Source organism: Parus major, chromosome 3 (genome assembly GCF_001522545.3).
Source record: "Parus major isolate Abel chromosome 3, Parus_major1.1, whole genome shotgun sequence".
In the NCBI taxonomy this organism is placed as follows: domain Eukaryota; kingdom Metazoa; phylum Chordata; class Aves; order Passeriformes; family Paridae; genus Parus; species Parus major.
The window spans coordinates 29867106-29883878 of record NC_031770.1 but is presented as its reverse complement, the minus strand read 5'-3'; the positions used below and the strand labels follow the sequence as shown (position 1 = coordinate 29883878).

General features: G+C 36.1%; 1 protein-coding gene across 14 annotated transcripts in view; it reads right to left on the bottom strand.

Annotated features, from left to right (window-relative positions):
- Positions 1-16773, bottom strand: part of BTBD9 (BTB domain containing 9) — a 130619-nt gene that overhangs the window by 21488 nt on the left and 92358 nt on the right. For all 14 annotated transcript variants that reach the window (XR_001520264.3, XR_001520262.3, XR_001520267.3 and 11 more), the window contains exon 10: positions 16215-16322. Coding sequence is in view for 2 of the 14 variants with exons in the window: in XM_015621059.3 (XP_015476545.1) it covers positions 16215-16322 (108 nt within the window). In the remaining 12 variants the exon portion in view is untranslated. The remainder of the gene's footprint in view (positions 1-16214; positions 16323-16773) is intronic.

Genomic DNA, 16773 nt, shown 5'->3' with positions numbered 1-16773 from the left:
AACATATACACCCAAAACAGCATGAATATTTGCCTGCAAGAAGTGCATTCAAAGAGACCCCCAGAAAACCTGAAAACATATAAAAAGCGCCTTAGGACTGTTGCAGTTTGTGAAGCATGGTAAAGCAGTGCTAGAAAGCCCCTGCCTGTCTCACCCGGGGCTGTTTGCCCGGCACAGCGCCAAACTGATTTTTGCTTATGGTTGCTTTTCGCAATTGTATTGTTTTAATAAATTATTTTTTTATTAATCAATTTGGCTACTCATTTATAACAGGTATGTATAAATTTTATTCATTTCTCATTGGAAAATGAAAGTCAAAAATACAGACAATTTGTAGAAGAGTTATTAAAAATCAAGAATATTGCCACTAGAGAATTAATACTTGATTGCATAATGAGAAAATTAGGTGTCTCATTTTATTTTCTTAGAAAGAAGGAGAAAAACAAAATAGAAAACAAGCCAAATGGATTTGGAAAGAATAATTTTTTAAATAAGCAATGAAAATTTTCACTAGAAAGACACATGGATTTGACTGCAACAGTATATTTGAAAATGTCGATATATGCAAGACAATACCTCTACAGTATAAATATAATTATGCAGCAAAGATATAATTTATGCATGGAACTATACCCCTATGAGAAAAGAGATTACTGACAGACCATTATCAAGGCGCATCTGACCTCTTTTTTGTATTTTTTGCTGATATAACAAATTCACTTAGAATTCTATTAGTGTATAGAGCCATAACAATTTTTCAGTGGTATTCCTCAATTAAAGACATCATAGGTAATCCTCACATTTCTTTTTTAACCTTCTTTTTTTACTACTAGTTATCTCTGCTGGCACTATTTTAATAATTTCAGTTTCTCTGCAGAAATTCTATTTTGCAAATTGTTTTGTAATCATGTAATTTATCTAGTCCTGCCATGCATACATATGTGCTTACTTTACACTTTCCTCACACAAACTTCTCTTTCAATTCTCAAAATTACTTTTGATGCTCTTTACAAAAATTTGCTCCAAACTTTATACATTGCTCTCACATTGATTCACATGTAAGTCACTCTATACCAGGAACAGCAGCATTAAACCAGATCAAAAGCACTCCATTTTTAGTCTGGGATTAGATAGTCTTGTGTTACAGATGGCATTTCTTCACCTTTACTCCCCATATGCCAAACAAACAAATCTTTCAAACGGTTGGCAATACTTTTACTGTCTTTACCTAGGACCCAGTCATAAAGAAGCTGTCAGAATTTACTTCTCTCATAAAATGACATTGCTGTCTTTTGGACTTTTTATGTCTCTATACACCTTATTAATGGCCCTATAACAAATATTTTTTTCAGGACTTAGCTTTATTAAATATTCAGGCAGTGATATTTTTTATGCTTTGACACCTGTCTTGCTGGTTGATTTGTTTTAGATTAGCTGGCTCAGTCTTCAGCATTTCTGGTCATTGCTTTCACAACAGAAATAATCACTGCATCAAGATGAGGTTTCCATCTCAAAGAGAAGACCTGGGACAAGCAGCCTACTCAGATTTATACCAGGATCCTCAAGCTGAAATGCAGCACTACAAGTTGTTTGACTAGCAGCTCCATTTTAAAAAAGAAATTAGCCTTGTTACAGTCATACAAACGTTTAACACTCTACATCTCACCTCAGCCACACGACTTCTAACTCTCTTGTTCTGCCTGACTCCCCTAAGGAGACACAGTAATTGATGATTAGCATTCCAAAGCCATGCTTGCATCCTGTGAGGCTGTCATATTTAATTACATTTTAACTATATTCGTCTTCTATAATAGCCTGAACATAATTTAGGTAATTATCTTTTGCTCTCTTATTCTCTGACTCTGCCTCCCTCAGAGCTCCTTGCAATGAAAATCACTTTCTCTGTTTAAACATATAAACAGACTCTTGGCCCAAGAATTTTCACCTCTCAAATGGCAACAGCTGAAAACCTGATGGCTTTGTGCACCTCACAATCTCTTCACCATACTCCATGCATAGGAAGGAAAAAGACCACTAAAATCCACCCCACTTTAATATTTTTTCTTGTCTTTTTCCTTATTAGGCTATTGCAAGAAGAATGCAAGAAATTCTGATGTCCAGGTGAATTAAAATAATGTCTTGCTATTCCTTAAACTATAGCTCCAAAATAGCAATTCACCTCCTATAAAATATAATCGGTTTTTTTCAGCATATTTTGGAATATTTTCCTAGTTATTTCTAGGAAAACCTGCTATCTTTCTAAACATTTATTACACATAAAGGACATAAATAGTGATTCTTCCTCATTATTTCCTTCTCTTCTATAAAAAAACAAATTAATAAAGAAGTGGAAGTTTATATTTGTCTTGGTTTGAAAGATGGGTGTCTGCTAAGGAAGGCAGAAACATCCTTTGAAATGAAAAAATGTAAACCACCCCCTACAAATTATTATAATTTTGAAGTTAACTGGCTCTCAGGAAAATATACGGGGACAGGAATAACAGTTCTTTACTAGAATGTATAATAATATAAACAACAACTACGGCATTAACAGAACCAGCAACCCACTTCTCGGCTGCAGGCACTTTCCTCTCAGTGCAGTTTCGGGCCAGCAGGGGCGCTGGTGCTCCCAGGGACAAGGCAGGTGCAGTGATTCTCCTGGGGCGCGGGGAGCACGCGGTAATGGTGGCTTGGCCAGGACGGGGAAAAGGATGGGAGAGGCTTTGCTGCACAAACCCCACTGGGGCAGTCGATCCCGGTGTTCCAGCAGGACTTACGGAAACAGCAAGCTGGGCCGGCAGGAATGAGCAAAAATCCCAGGGTGTATCAGATGTATCAGAAGCTCTGGAGCTGTAGCTGGAACCACGGGAGGTCTCGGCAGGCAGGAGGGTGGCGGGGCTACAGTTCAGCAAAAGCTCGGAGCAGTACCACAGAAAGGACGAGGCAGTACACGACTGGGCTCCGGCGGTGACAGTGAATTCTTTTCACAGTACGCAACAGCTCGCCCGTCCTCCTCCGAAACCCAAAGCGAGAGCCCTAGCAGCTGCTCAGCCCTTATCTTTTTTTTTTTTTTCCCTGTCCAAATCTCCAAGTATGCCCTCCCCCATCTCCTGAGTTTGGCCACTCCTCTGTTTTTCTTAAGCACCCATAAGTACTCAATAGTTAGCTTCCTATCAACTTATGGGCAAAAAAAATTTCGTAAGTACAAAAGAAAGAAACCCAACCCCCAGCAATATTTTTTTTTCAGGTTTTCTAATGATCCAGTGGCACTACAGAATTCTACCACACTGGGCTTACCAAAGCAGCACTGATCAGAGCTGAAACTCAGTTCAGGCCAAAGATGTCAGACAAAAGAGAAAGCTGTTACACGTAACTAACATTCATCAAGCTGTAATAACCATATCATATTCATATCAAGGCTTGCTTCAGGCTAAGCACGTACATTTTCAATGTGCACATTGAGAGGAATGATGGATTTGTCTTTACAAACAAGCTGTGGGTCTGCTGGTAAATAAACCAGCACTGAGAGATAAAAGAAACAGTGGGAAGGATTCCACTGAATGATGAGTGGAAAAAAGATATTTGCCTTTACAAACAAACTGTATGTTTGCTGATAAATGAAATTTGATATTGAAAGATAAAAAGAGACAGTGGGGAAACACCATAAATTCCATAAGAATTAAAACTTAAGAGGGAGGTTTATATGTTAGAGGGGAATCTTAGGAATCAGGCATTCTGGGAAGTATGTACCTCTCAGGTACCTCGGTCAATGGGGAAAAAGAGAGGGAAATGCAATCAGAAAATTAGGATAAAAAGGAGGCTTCATCCTCCAAAAGTCTGAAAGATCCCAGGGGAATGCCCCATGGCCTCTCCCTTTATTTGAATAAAGTAAAAGGACTCCTCTGTCTCCTTTTTTGGCATAAACCTTTGCTGTTTGTGGATTACTCTTCCTGACAACATCATGTCTCCTCATTTTCCAAGAAGGCATAAATCTTGCATTTTTCTGTTCCTCACTCGATGAATATAAAAGCAAAGCAGACTGGGAAGCAAATGTAAACTCCATTTTACTTTTTAATATTTGTCTACGTATGCCTTATTCTACAATGAGTGATGAAACACTTCATAGCTTATTTGGATGTCGTATTTTTCAACTGTGGCAATTTATTTTTTAATGGAATTTGTAAAAGTAGGTAACAAGACAATGAAAGAAAAATTGCATCCTTTTTCTAGATATTAGTCTGATGGCTGTACTGATAGGAAAAAGGTAGATTGTAACCAGCATGTGATGCTGCCAAATAAAAAAAACTGTGCACAGATAAGCAAGCTTACTGAGATTGGAGTACCACAGTATGCTCTGTGTGATGTTGCACCCCCTGCTTTGTTAATGCTAGCCTCTCTTGTGGAGTACCGATAAAACAAACACAGAAGCACATACACCATAAATGCTATAAAAGTAATTGTTATACAGATACTCTTTGCTATAAAAAGGTCTATAGCTACCTTATAAATTGCCTATAAAACCCATGTTTTCCACCATAACAGTACTAAACAATGAAGTAATACTCCCTTCTCCTGTTACAGCTGTAATTTAACATAGGAATTCAGAAAAACAGACATATAAAAATGTCAGATTGAGTAGCTGGCTTGGCCAACCCCTTGCCATCCAGCCTCCCAAGCTACTGAGGGGGGAAGACAAAGCACAAGAAAGAAAATATTTTTAGGAATCAAAGGTTATCAATGTTTTGGTTTATAAACTGAAGTAAATTAAGATAAATTCTACCACTAGTCTACCTTATCTAAAACTGAGTTTCCATCCCATGCTGTGACCATGACAGCACTTCCTCAAAAGAAGGCCTATCAAACATGAGACTCCTAAAGATGCAAGGAAGGTACAAGTTGGAAGTAACAACTTTTTATTTGTTGGTCTTGGAGATGGAGAGCAAAACTCACCTAATTATGCATCTTGGCAAAAAACCACCAAACAGCCAAAAAGGACTTTAAGTACTAACAGAGGTAATAAAAATGGCTCATATAAATATTACAAGAGTCTAGAATAAATATGAGAATAATAATAAATACTAAGTCACCTGTTGCAGTGTTTGCTAAATAATAGCTTTCTATATTGACAAGTAAAAACCTAAGCATTAACGCCTTTTGGGAAAATTTCCCTCAGAAGTTTTTATTGTAAAAATACTTCCCATAAGGATTTCATAATTCTGAATGCATATGAACTAAATTTGTAGCTATTTATAGGATAATTTCTATGATTTGGTCCCTTGCACCAATCCAAATATCTGTCCTCTATGAGAATCCTTTATTAAACTGCTATAAATATTGTATTGCACAGGATTTGCTGCAGAAACAAAATGTGGGCTTGACAAAACAGACCTACTAGAAAAATATTCTGTCCTAAAATAGACTTCATGAAGTCTACACTGGCTTTCTGACATCTTTATAAAACTTCCCACTTGAACGACTCCATATAGTAACACCTGCTTTCAAAGCCTCAGTGCTGACATTTTACGTTTTTTAGAAAAAGAATTAGAAGAAGAAAACATTAAAATACAGTCAAATTGAACAATGGGAAAATCGAATGTGATGATTACCTTTTTATCTAAATGCAGCAATCAATTTTCAAATATTTCAACATACCAATGTAGGCAACTGCTAGCGTTTTTACATAAGCTCATATAATTTAGCCTGCTTACACTTTTTTTCCAGTTTCAATAGGTCCCCTTTCTGTACTCCCTGAAATATAGTTTATATTTTAAAATTTTACATAAAATTAAATTATTATCAATTTGCTGGGAACTGGCAGAATGCCAGAAGCCAAATATCTATGTTGTAGTAAGAACTGTGCATGTAGTATGTACACACAGATCCTTGGAGATTGTCAGTGGCAGAGGAAGCTGAGAGTAGATGAAGGCTATGAACTGGAATCACTTGAGAGTTCATCTTTCTTTTGTGTACATCAGAGCACACCTGCACGTGACAAGTCTGCATAATCCCAGAGGTTGAACTGGGTTTTTTGTGCTTACTTATTAACAATAATTATTGCTCCTGATGTTCACACTGGTAGCAAAGATATGAAAAGCCATCCAATTCAATAACATACCCAAGATTACAATTAATGGGATACTTCCAACTTTGAAGACTTCTTGTCCCCATAAATCTACAACTATGACTAGTTTACTATATAACTTTTCATATCATTGGAAAAGTTGATTAAAAACAAATATATAAACAACTCTTTTAGAGACATGAGGCAGAAACATGCTTCCTATTAATCAGTTTCTTTGTAGTGTGTACACTAACACTATATATTACACCTGTCTCTTCATTCCCCTGGGTGTAATTTCATGGCCCACTCATAAAAACTTCACATTTACAGCAACCACTCTTCTATTACTGTCAGTAATATCTAATTGATATGTCAAACCTCCAAGGAATGCAGTAAATTGAACCCCAGCCTCTAAGAAGAATAAAAGTGAAAAAAGTAAATCAGCATGTGCCTCCTCCTAAAAGCAATACAAGCATAGTGAGGTTTGGTAATGGAAGGGAGGAAAACTCTTACCCTTTCTACTACCACGATGAATTATCTATTAACCTCAATGTTAGAAAGGAAAGCCTTGTGACTTCAGACTGAAACTCACCCACTAAAAACCCTGAACCTGATTTTATGACTGCAGTAATTTTAGACATGAGAGTGAACCAAGACAGACAAAAGTAACAAATACAAGTTTTTGTCTGTTGATTTTTGAACAGAAAAAATGAAAATTCCTCAGATTAGTCTGTTAAACTGAATTTTACTATTTAGTTGGGAATTCTCTGCCTTCAAAACTTACAGACAAAAAACTGGGTAAAATTTCACAAATACAACTTTAAAAAGAAAACATGACTCATGATGAAAGAGTACAAAACAAAGTCAGGAAAAACTTGTTTGCATAGCAACCAAGGTATCAGGAAAAAGTTAGAATGATTTTATAAATATGTACATGAAATATATGAAATCCATTAAGAAAGAAAAATTAGTTTACAGGTATAGAAGAAAAAGAATGGAATTAAATTAGGTAATATGACGATGTTCTGTACTGGTGTGAGGTGCCTCAGGGAGGCGAAGATTTAGTTTCAGATAAGCGTTGTTAAAGTGAGAGGCGTGGCTGTAAAGCCCAGCTAGTGTGAATTCTGAACTTCTGCTTTGGGGGCTGGGCCCTGTGAGCCTGGGAAGAGTTGCCCCAGCCACCTCGTGAGGTGGAAGCCCAGGGTGTTCTAATAGGGTTTGAGACCCTGGCGTTTCTCCCTTGCTGTGTTCCTAGTGGTCCCTGACCCTGAACTCCTCTCTAGTTCTGTCCCTCAAAACCCATCACCCCGCCTCTGTTCGGGACTCTCTGTCTCTGGATCTGAGTTTGTTCCCATGCTGAATAAATCATTTCATGAGCAGAAGCCCGTCTCGTTGGTGTCCCATGCTGGTTCCCTGTAACTGTAGATTCTCTGGACCTGATCCCGCGGCTGTGGACACAACATACTGGTATTCATAAATAAAAAATTCTTACTGTGGGAGTTGAGTGTAATAGAAAAGCAAAGAGCAAAATGGAAGCATCATCTCTAAGTATATGAAACAAACTGATAAAGCATTATTCTAACAAAAATAGACCACATGTCACATAGTGCAAAAAACGTCAAAGCATGACCCTAAATACATAATAATTCATTGACTTTATGTTTCATGATTATAATCTCTCCTGATAAAAATATTACTGGGAAAAATCAATAGCTTCATACTGTATGAATCTCGATGCAAAATATTTGTAACCCTAAAGCCCATACCTGTTTTGATCAGCATAAACAAATGTGCACTTTTCGGAGTTTTGATTAAATTAGATTCTGAAAATTAACAGCCAAATTAGGGCAAATCTATTGATTTGACATGTTAAGACTTGACTGGCCTCCTGACAGTATAAGATGTCAACAGTTGCTGTATTATTTAATGATTTTGCTTCTAAGAAAGGGCTACAGACAAAAAAAAACCCTTACATTCTAGATCATGAATATTTGGGTATCTCTTATTTATTAGTTTATAATCTTAAACAATAATGAATTTCCAAGTAAAGAGACAACAGCCACAACAGTTCAGGTATTAGGCATTCCTTTCTAGATATTAGGCAGATTAGGCAGATAAATGGGCCAGTTCCAGAGGAGACGTGTACAATCTGGATAACTTTTTTTGTAGTAATATTTATTTATACAGGTGCTGAGAGGGTGCATGTGGGGGTACATCTACATACATGTGGGTATATCCACCCACACACAGACATCTTCAAGAGAGAGAATTTATGACTGTGAAGGCAATCCAATGTACTACCACAATATGACTATTGAAAGTAAATGACTGTTTTTTTTTATTTTGAATAGAAGACTATACTACAAATATTTTACACATACTGAATTGCCTTTTCTTCTTAAACTATTTTTTTCTAGATGATAATAGCAATATATATATCTATTTTTAATTTAACAATTTTTGCTGGTCTCCAAAGAGACATTCAAGTCTTTGCTGGCATGGGGGAAAATCCCAATACCTAAAAGGAACAGGTAGTGATATTGTGGGTATTATTTAGTACTGCTTATTTTCTCTGAGCAGAACTGAACTAACATCCAAATGGATGTCAGTTACTTTTTCACAACTCTCCTCACAGCAATATGGATGAAGAGGAGCCAAGACCATGGCAGCTCCAGGGCAAAAAGGAGCAAGGCAAAACTTTAATGAATATGGTACATGCAGAGCTGCAATGAACAAGTACAGGGAAAAAACATTTAAGGCAGAATAGGACACTGCAGGTTGCAGCTCCTTTGAAGTTACTTTGCAGTTACTCTGTTGAAGACCTGCTGAAAAAAATCTGTGTATATTTGTGGCTGAAAAGCAAACACAAGGATGTGAAGGTAGAAGTGGAAAAATAGAAAAGACAAATCAACAATTTGAAAACCTTGTGATCCTGAATTGCTGTTAAGAAATGTAACTTTAAAGAAGCCAGACCATTCTTCAGTGAAGCTAGAATCACCTAAAACAGAAGCTAGCAAATTAAATGTTAGATGCAGAAATTCTACACTGCTGAGAGGCTCCTAGTGCTCTGAAATGGAAACTCTGGTTTCTCTCTGTGAAATCTTAATTCTTTCTGCTTAATAAGACAGCACTGTGAAGCTGAAGTCTTTCTTCTTTTGCCTTATTAGAATCTTTCAAAAATGTGAGCATATAAACACAGGGAAAAAGATGTACTTTGATGCCTCTATCGTGCAGGGCTTAAAAGCTCAATAATTACACAAAATGACCCTTTAAATCTGTCTGACTTGTTCTAGTAGGCATTATTACAGGGATAATGAACAGACTAATGAGAACTCTTAGCTTATTCTTGTGAAGTGAGACTTGAAATTGAGCTTAGCAGTGTAGCAATTTCCCAGACATCTTGCTTGAATATATTTCATGTTGTATTTTATGAATGTGACTACAGTAAGTTCAGCAACCCTGGAGCAGGCATCTGTATTTCACAGAGTTGCTGTGAAATTTGCTTCATGCAAAATACACAGGATGTACCATAGTTGAAATATACTCCATTCATCAGAAGAAGAGAGGTACAAGAGGAGTTTTGCTGTGAAATTAACTTCATGTAAAATAGGACAAAATATGGTCCAAAAAATCTGCTTGACATCAGAGGTACAATAGCAGTTCCTTTTATCCTGTTCCACCCTGCCACTTGGGAGCTCAGGTATGAGACAAAATTAAGGAATACACAGAAATTAGGAAAAATATTGTTTTCTCATTCTAGGTATGACAGGACAACAGATGCATGCAAAACTGATGGGAAGCAACAGAAGAAATGTGTTGCAGGCATACAGGCAGCTAGAAACAGCTGAGAAATGTCTGAGCCATTTTATTATACAAGAAAACAGTTCTTGTTTAATAAAACCGTTAAGGAGAATAATGATGAATGAAAACTGATGTAAGGGAATTCTAGAAATGTGATCATACAGTGAAGTGCAGGAATTAGATGAGGGCAGGAATAAAAAACTGCTGTGCTTGTGGTTAAATATTAGAAGCTACAAATATAAGTACATAATGTACCACATGCTGTTATGAGGAAAGACATTCATACACTTCAAATATTATCTCCACAGCAGAAGAAATAATCATATCATGATAGATATTAACCTGGTTTCATAAAAGTATACCTAGGAAAAAAATCCCAACTTGAGCTTACCACTATTATAGTTTAGAGCAGAAGTATTTTCTCACTTGAAATCCTCAGACAACATGGAAAACACTTTTCTGTACATCTGAAAAGTGGTTTAGGACTGTTAAGCACATGATCTAGATCTCTCTAGGTGTTCTTTACCTGTGAATTATCCTCAAATAAAATCCAGTAGTGAATGAAAACTTGGAATGCACATAGTATGTCATAAGGTAGAAATGTGATACATTTGACAAGAGCAAAAACCTCAAAGTTGAAAATTATACTAAAAAAAATCAATCATAGACAGTTAATACATTTTGATAATGAATCTTGCATCCACACCTCAAAGGTTGTTTCATGTGAAAGTATTGATTAGATTTATATATAAACTACAGGAAAAAAATCTGAGGGAAACTGAACTGAGAATTGAGAATTTAAATCAGGTATTGTACAATAAAAACTTAATAAGCAATGGAAACGTGAAATTAAGTTTGGGAGCTTTTACACATTTATAACAGTAGAACATTCTGAATGACAATTAAAAATATATGTATAATGCAGTATGTTATAAACCTCCTGGAAATCAAGTAATGTCTGCCACAAGAAAATATCAACCAGCCATTACAGACAGTTGGTACAAACTGCTTTAGAACTGTCCATCTATAAAAAATATTCACTGTCTCTCAAATTCCATTGTAGTATTAGACAGAACATACTATGCCTGCTGCCAAGGGATTAGATCCATTTCACAATAACTACAAAGAAGAAAACTTAGAAGAATGATACTGAGTTGATGAGCACTGCAATAGCCTGCTTAGTATTTGTCCTTGCAGGGGTTTTTTTATGAGAAGTGTCATTAATTCTGAGGTCTGGTTCTCCTACTGCTTTGGTATCTTCTGATTTTCATTTGACTTTCAGACTGTCAGCAAATTTTCCTAACAAGTGCAAGTCTGTATTGTTCGACACTAACATGCTCAAGTCCACTTATAAATGTTTTAAGGGAACATGACTGTTTTTTATTACTGTCATACTGCATAGAGAAAAAGAGGTTTTTGTGGAAAAGAAAAAAAAAATAGCCTCCACAGAGGATGTGAAAACTGTCAGTTACACAACCAGTATGCATTAATTGGTTCTCACTTAGGGAAGGTACACAAGCTTCCCCTGTGAAGATAACAGACAGCCAGATTTTTCTTCAGCCTTTTAAAACTGAGAGAAGGTTAGGAGTAGCCTGTCACTTCTTGCCTTTGAGCACTGAATTATTAATTTACACAAAACACTAGATTACAAATGCCATTAAAACAACCTAAAGCAGCACCTAAACTAACCTAAAGATAGTTTAAAGGGGAAGTTCATGCTTCAGTAGTCTGCCAAAACCAATACATTCTCTTTAAACATAATTTAATTTTTTTTCTCATAGGTTTTTTTTGCCACTTCCTGATTATCAAAGGTGTCTGTCGAGGTCTGTGTTTGGCAGATGGTTCATCCTACCCTTTGTGCCAGCAACTGAGCAAAATTTATTTGGAGATGTCACAGAATACTTGCAAGGCAGCAGGTGAATGACTTCCACAAAAGTCTAACTCCACTGCGAGAACAGGTAGCCAGAAAGCCAGGCAGCAAAGAGTGAAGGAAAAAAAGTCTTATCTACAGAAAGAACTCTTACCCACACATTCTCTGAAGACAGGAAAATTAATAGGGAATATTACTAATAATGAAAATTTTCTCATTGAAGTATTCTGTCTCTTCAAATGTGGATCCCTTTGAAATTCTCACGTTTTTACATGTAGTTTTAACAACATCCGCTTTGATTTTCTACACTAGAAAGCATGTGAGTTATTTTTCTTCAGTCTACTGCAATATATTAAACACAGAACTAATGCCAGAAAGTGTAACATCAGGATTTCATGACTTTATCAACCACTTATACTGCACTCACATCTCCAGTATTTGTAAGAGAAACAGATGTAATTTGGAGCATACTTTTTAGAAAGAATTCATATTTTAGCCTGACATGAATACATGTAAAAGTTGTCTGTTCCTCTGAGAGGTACCTACAGTCAAGCAGGCAATAGGACTCCCATGGAAGGACATACCTACTTATTTTCCTTAAACAAAGACACAAGTCTAAGTGAAGACAATTTTTATACCAACATAGTGTTAGTTCATTTCAGGCTGGGATGTCAAATATACATTAAAAAAAAATAGGATTTGGAAGAGATAAAAAATACCTGCAAAATTTGACCACATTAGCAAAAGATTTGTTTCATCCAAGTGAGAGAGGAGCACAGCATTCAAAAACAGAGACAGAACAAAGAGATGAGGGTACTGGTGCTTCTATCCCTGTCTGCTCTACTCTGGTTAATGAAAATTACCAAATGTAGGCATTGTAACTGTCTGCCTAAACCTGATGATGAGTCAAACACAGGCACAGTGCTTCCTTCCTTTTCCTTGGGAAGCCTGTAAATCAGTAACAGAAAGCATTCAGAGGCAGACTGAAAATACAAATGTTATGCTAAGAGGAAGGACAGACAGATAAAAAAGAAGTCCTTTGCATCCAGCAGGAGTATCTTTACCATTACACTATGACAGTAAACCAGAAAAACTGTACCACCTCTAAATTTTGGTTAAAATCCAACTCTATATTCTCCATTTGTTGTTGCTGTTAAAATTATCTAAAGTGAAAACAAGTTGTTTGTTTTCATGCATGCCATGCCCAGGTTTTCAATCTGAGCTTTTTTTATTTTTAATTACAGAAACTAATCCAAAAAGTTAGTTCTTCACATATTGGCAGTGACTGGTTTAATTTTTCCGTCTTCATTAAAAAGTCTCTACCACCATATTTAAATTTACCCAACAATTTTAAGTGAGCACGAGTCAGTGAATGATGATGTCTTTTCAGTGTACATTCAACTGTTTTTAAGCACTAAGAGTATGGTTTTTTAAATCATACCGTGTTTCAGTATTTTTCAGTAAAAAAATTGGTGTTCCAGTACTGTATGCAATTACACACTGTATGAAATTACAGTTCTCTGTTCTTTAAAGACCAGTCCTAAAATTTGTAGCATTTGGCAGTTATATAGCATTTTACATATTTATTTAACATATTTACTAGAGAAAAAATATTGATATTATAGATATTATTTTATATATTTTTATATGATACATATACTTAGTTATCAAACTGCCATTACAATTCAAGTAATTTTTGAGCTGAAGTAACCTCAGCATTTCTGCAAATCATACCTGAAGATAAAATGAAACATATTTAGCTTTCTTTGACTGAAAAAAACCGCAGTCTGTATTTCTGATCATAAAGGCAAGAGATATAAATTGAACATAAAAAAATTCTATCAGATGCAAAGAAATCACCTGAAATTTGATGGCCAGCGAGCTCTGGAAGCTTCATGACCAGGTCTTTTTATCTGTTTAAAGCAGATAGTTACAGACAGTGCTAGGACACTCTACAGTCTGTAAACTTCAAGAATAAAGACTGGCATTATGCCAGCTGACTGCTCATCTGTCAGAGCAAGAAGTTAGGCAAAATGCAATTCTTTAATCCACATGAAAATTGTTCCTGCAGCCACTGCTTTGAGAACTTCCAGAGTACCTATGTTTTGAATCTAGATTTTGAAGTATACCCAAAGAAGGCAGCTATCTTTACTTCAGGGATGTACCTTTATTTGCTCAAGGCTAAGGCTTTGAAAATAACAACAAAAGAAAAAAAACATGGTTTGAACATGGTGAAAAGATATTTGAACTGGGCAGTCTATCAGGAATTTCACCTGCACAGTGCATATTTAAGCAAGTGCTCCTTTTCACTGTTACAAGGCTTTCAATATCAAAATGTAAAAGGAAGAAGTGCACAAAGATTCATGATAAATCTTTCTCTTCCTTTTGTGGTTTCAGCCTTTTAGTGCTCCCACTGCTGGAGGCAGACAAAAAGGCGAGTTTTATCTATTACACTGAGATGTCTTTGAGAACGAATAAAGATTTAATCATTCTCCAGACCTGTAGGCAGAACCCAGATTTTCTGCTCATCAATACCGTGCCCTTTACAGGCACTGAAAGGGCGTGTCAAATTCTCCTTCACCAACATATCTAGAATGCATTGTAAAGCATTTGAGTCACACTGTTTGTTAAGAGATGAAATACAAACTTTAGAAAAACGTGTGTCAGCAGTGCTGCTGCAAAGGACTGAGTTACTCTCTTGCTTAATGTGACAAACTGAATATTCAGAATGCCTCTGAACTTGTAAAATCAATTTTGTTTTGGTTGGCACAACTACAAGATGGGTGGGGGCTGACCCCATATAAGCCGATGATTTGAATTTTGTCCAAAGAAGGAAAGCACATCTTATGGAAAACTGACTCAGGGAAAACGAAAGATGTAAGATTTTTGTAATTCTGAGCTTCCCTGGGGTTAATCAGGAAACCACATCCCATCAACAATCACTGAATTCTGAGCATACCTGACCTCTGGATACCTAATATAAAAATTTGCAGACTGTCTTTGCAGTACCACGACCAGTGTTCTAGGTCATTCTTTGCCAGGAATTAGAACCATCATCACATAGTTTAAGAAGGCTCTCAGGACTAAATTATTCTTCCATACTTGAGGAATGGATTTTATCAGTAGAAACTGCAGTAAAGCCAAGAGAGAGTATACACATAGAGAGTATTAATGACTGATTTCTCCTGATTTAAGTATTCAAATGAAAATGGAAGTTTTTCTCTCTTCTTTATCTCTGCTTAAGGATTACTCTTTTTCTCTGGAAGGGTGCTTTTCAAAAGCATTGTTCAGTGCTTAAGTCAGGTACACTACTTTTGAACAGAGACTAGGTCAAACTTTTGCAACTGTGTAGTCTATTATGGTTCGGTTCTTACCATCACTCTCCCCACTCTTTTCAGATGTCATACAGTACGTTTATGCAATTTGATAAGGGAGAAAAACATTTGATTAGCAAAATCATTTACCAAGTGTATTTGTTTTGGTTTAGGGTAAATTTGGGAAGAAACTTTTGAATAGAGTTTTTTTAGAAAGTGTGGTTTGTCTTTTTTTTAATTGGTTTGGAAAAAATATTTTTGGAGAAAAGTGGAAAAAATTGTTTATTTAATAAGCCAAATATTTATAAGCATAAAAAAATGAATAATATTAAAAATAAAGTTTTTTGTTGTTTTGAAGAGATGGCAATTTTAGAAAATTTTTGTTATGATGAGTAGCTTGGCTTATTTACTTTTTTATTATTTTTTGTCACTGGAATGTAGTGTCTTAGGCTTGGTGGGTTTTTGGTGTGAGTTTTTGGTGGTTTTTTTTTGTTTTTAGTTTAGAGTACATTTGAACCATTTTAAGAAAAAGAAAAAACTATAGTTTGGGGAATTTTTTTGCTTTAGCTAGATAAAAAATTCAATTAAAAGTAAAGGAGAACTTTTTTTGCTGTTTGTCTGTACTGCAGACAACACAATCTAGGAGAAGAATGTGGAGGAGTGAGTGTAGTTTTTCAAAACAAATTGTGCGGGTTTTTTTCTTCTTTTGTGTTTGGAACTAGTATTAAAGGCGCACAACATAGTATCTAGTATAAATAGAACAGACAACTGGCAATACAAGCATCATAAAGTCACCCTAGGACACCAAGTATACTCTCTTCCCTCTCCTACTACATTTCTCAAGGCAGGGTGATTTGACATCAGGGATCACCATAAACATGGGACCTCCAGAAAAACACAGTTTAACTCCTAGTAATCACAAAACCAAGGGTATGGTAGGCAGACTTTTTTATGAATGAAGAATACAACTGATTGTCTGAAGATCCAGTACCAATCTTAAGAAACTGATTCTTAAAATTCACAGTTTGAAAGTCATGCATTGATCTACAGGTTATGCAATGATCATTCTTTTCACAGTAACTATGTCAAGTAGTGAACACAAAACCCACCAAAAACCTCAGCTTCCAGTTCTTAATTTGTGCCAGTGAGTGGAAAAAACTAAACTTACTTGCAGGAAATTTTTGTGCGATCCACCACCATGGTCCACTGTTGCTGATTTGTTGAAACCTCAATGTAGTAGCTATAGCTCCGATCATCACAGTCCCAAAGTAGCAACCTATGTATGAAGAAGTTCTTGATTGGTAAGTTAAACAAACATCAAAGCAACCTTTAAAATTTTCCAGCCCTTTATTTTCTCCACTTAATCCTTTCTAAATGTAACTGTTTCTTTTGGAATGTACCTCTAACAGTCAAAAAAGTTTTTACTTGTTTTGCCATCTCAAACTATGGTGTCTCTATTCTTACCCTGAGGCCAGTAATAGACTTACAGGCTTACAATAACCAACTTAAGAACATTAATCAATTACATCAATCCAATTATTTTTAATTTATTTGCTACATGGCATTCCCTTCTTAAGACATGATGCAAAAATCTGTTTCAGAAAGTCAGTTTAGGAGAGGACAGAAAAAAATAATTAGGTGGTTAAAAGGATAATGCTGCCGGGGAGGGAGGGAGGAAATGGCGGAAGGAAGGAAGTGGCGGAAGTGGCGGAAGTGGCGGAAGGAAG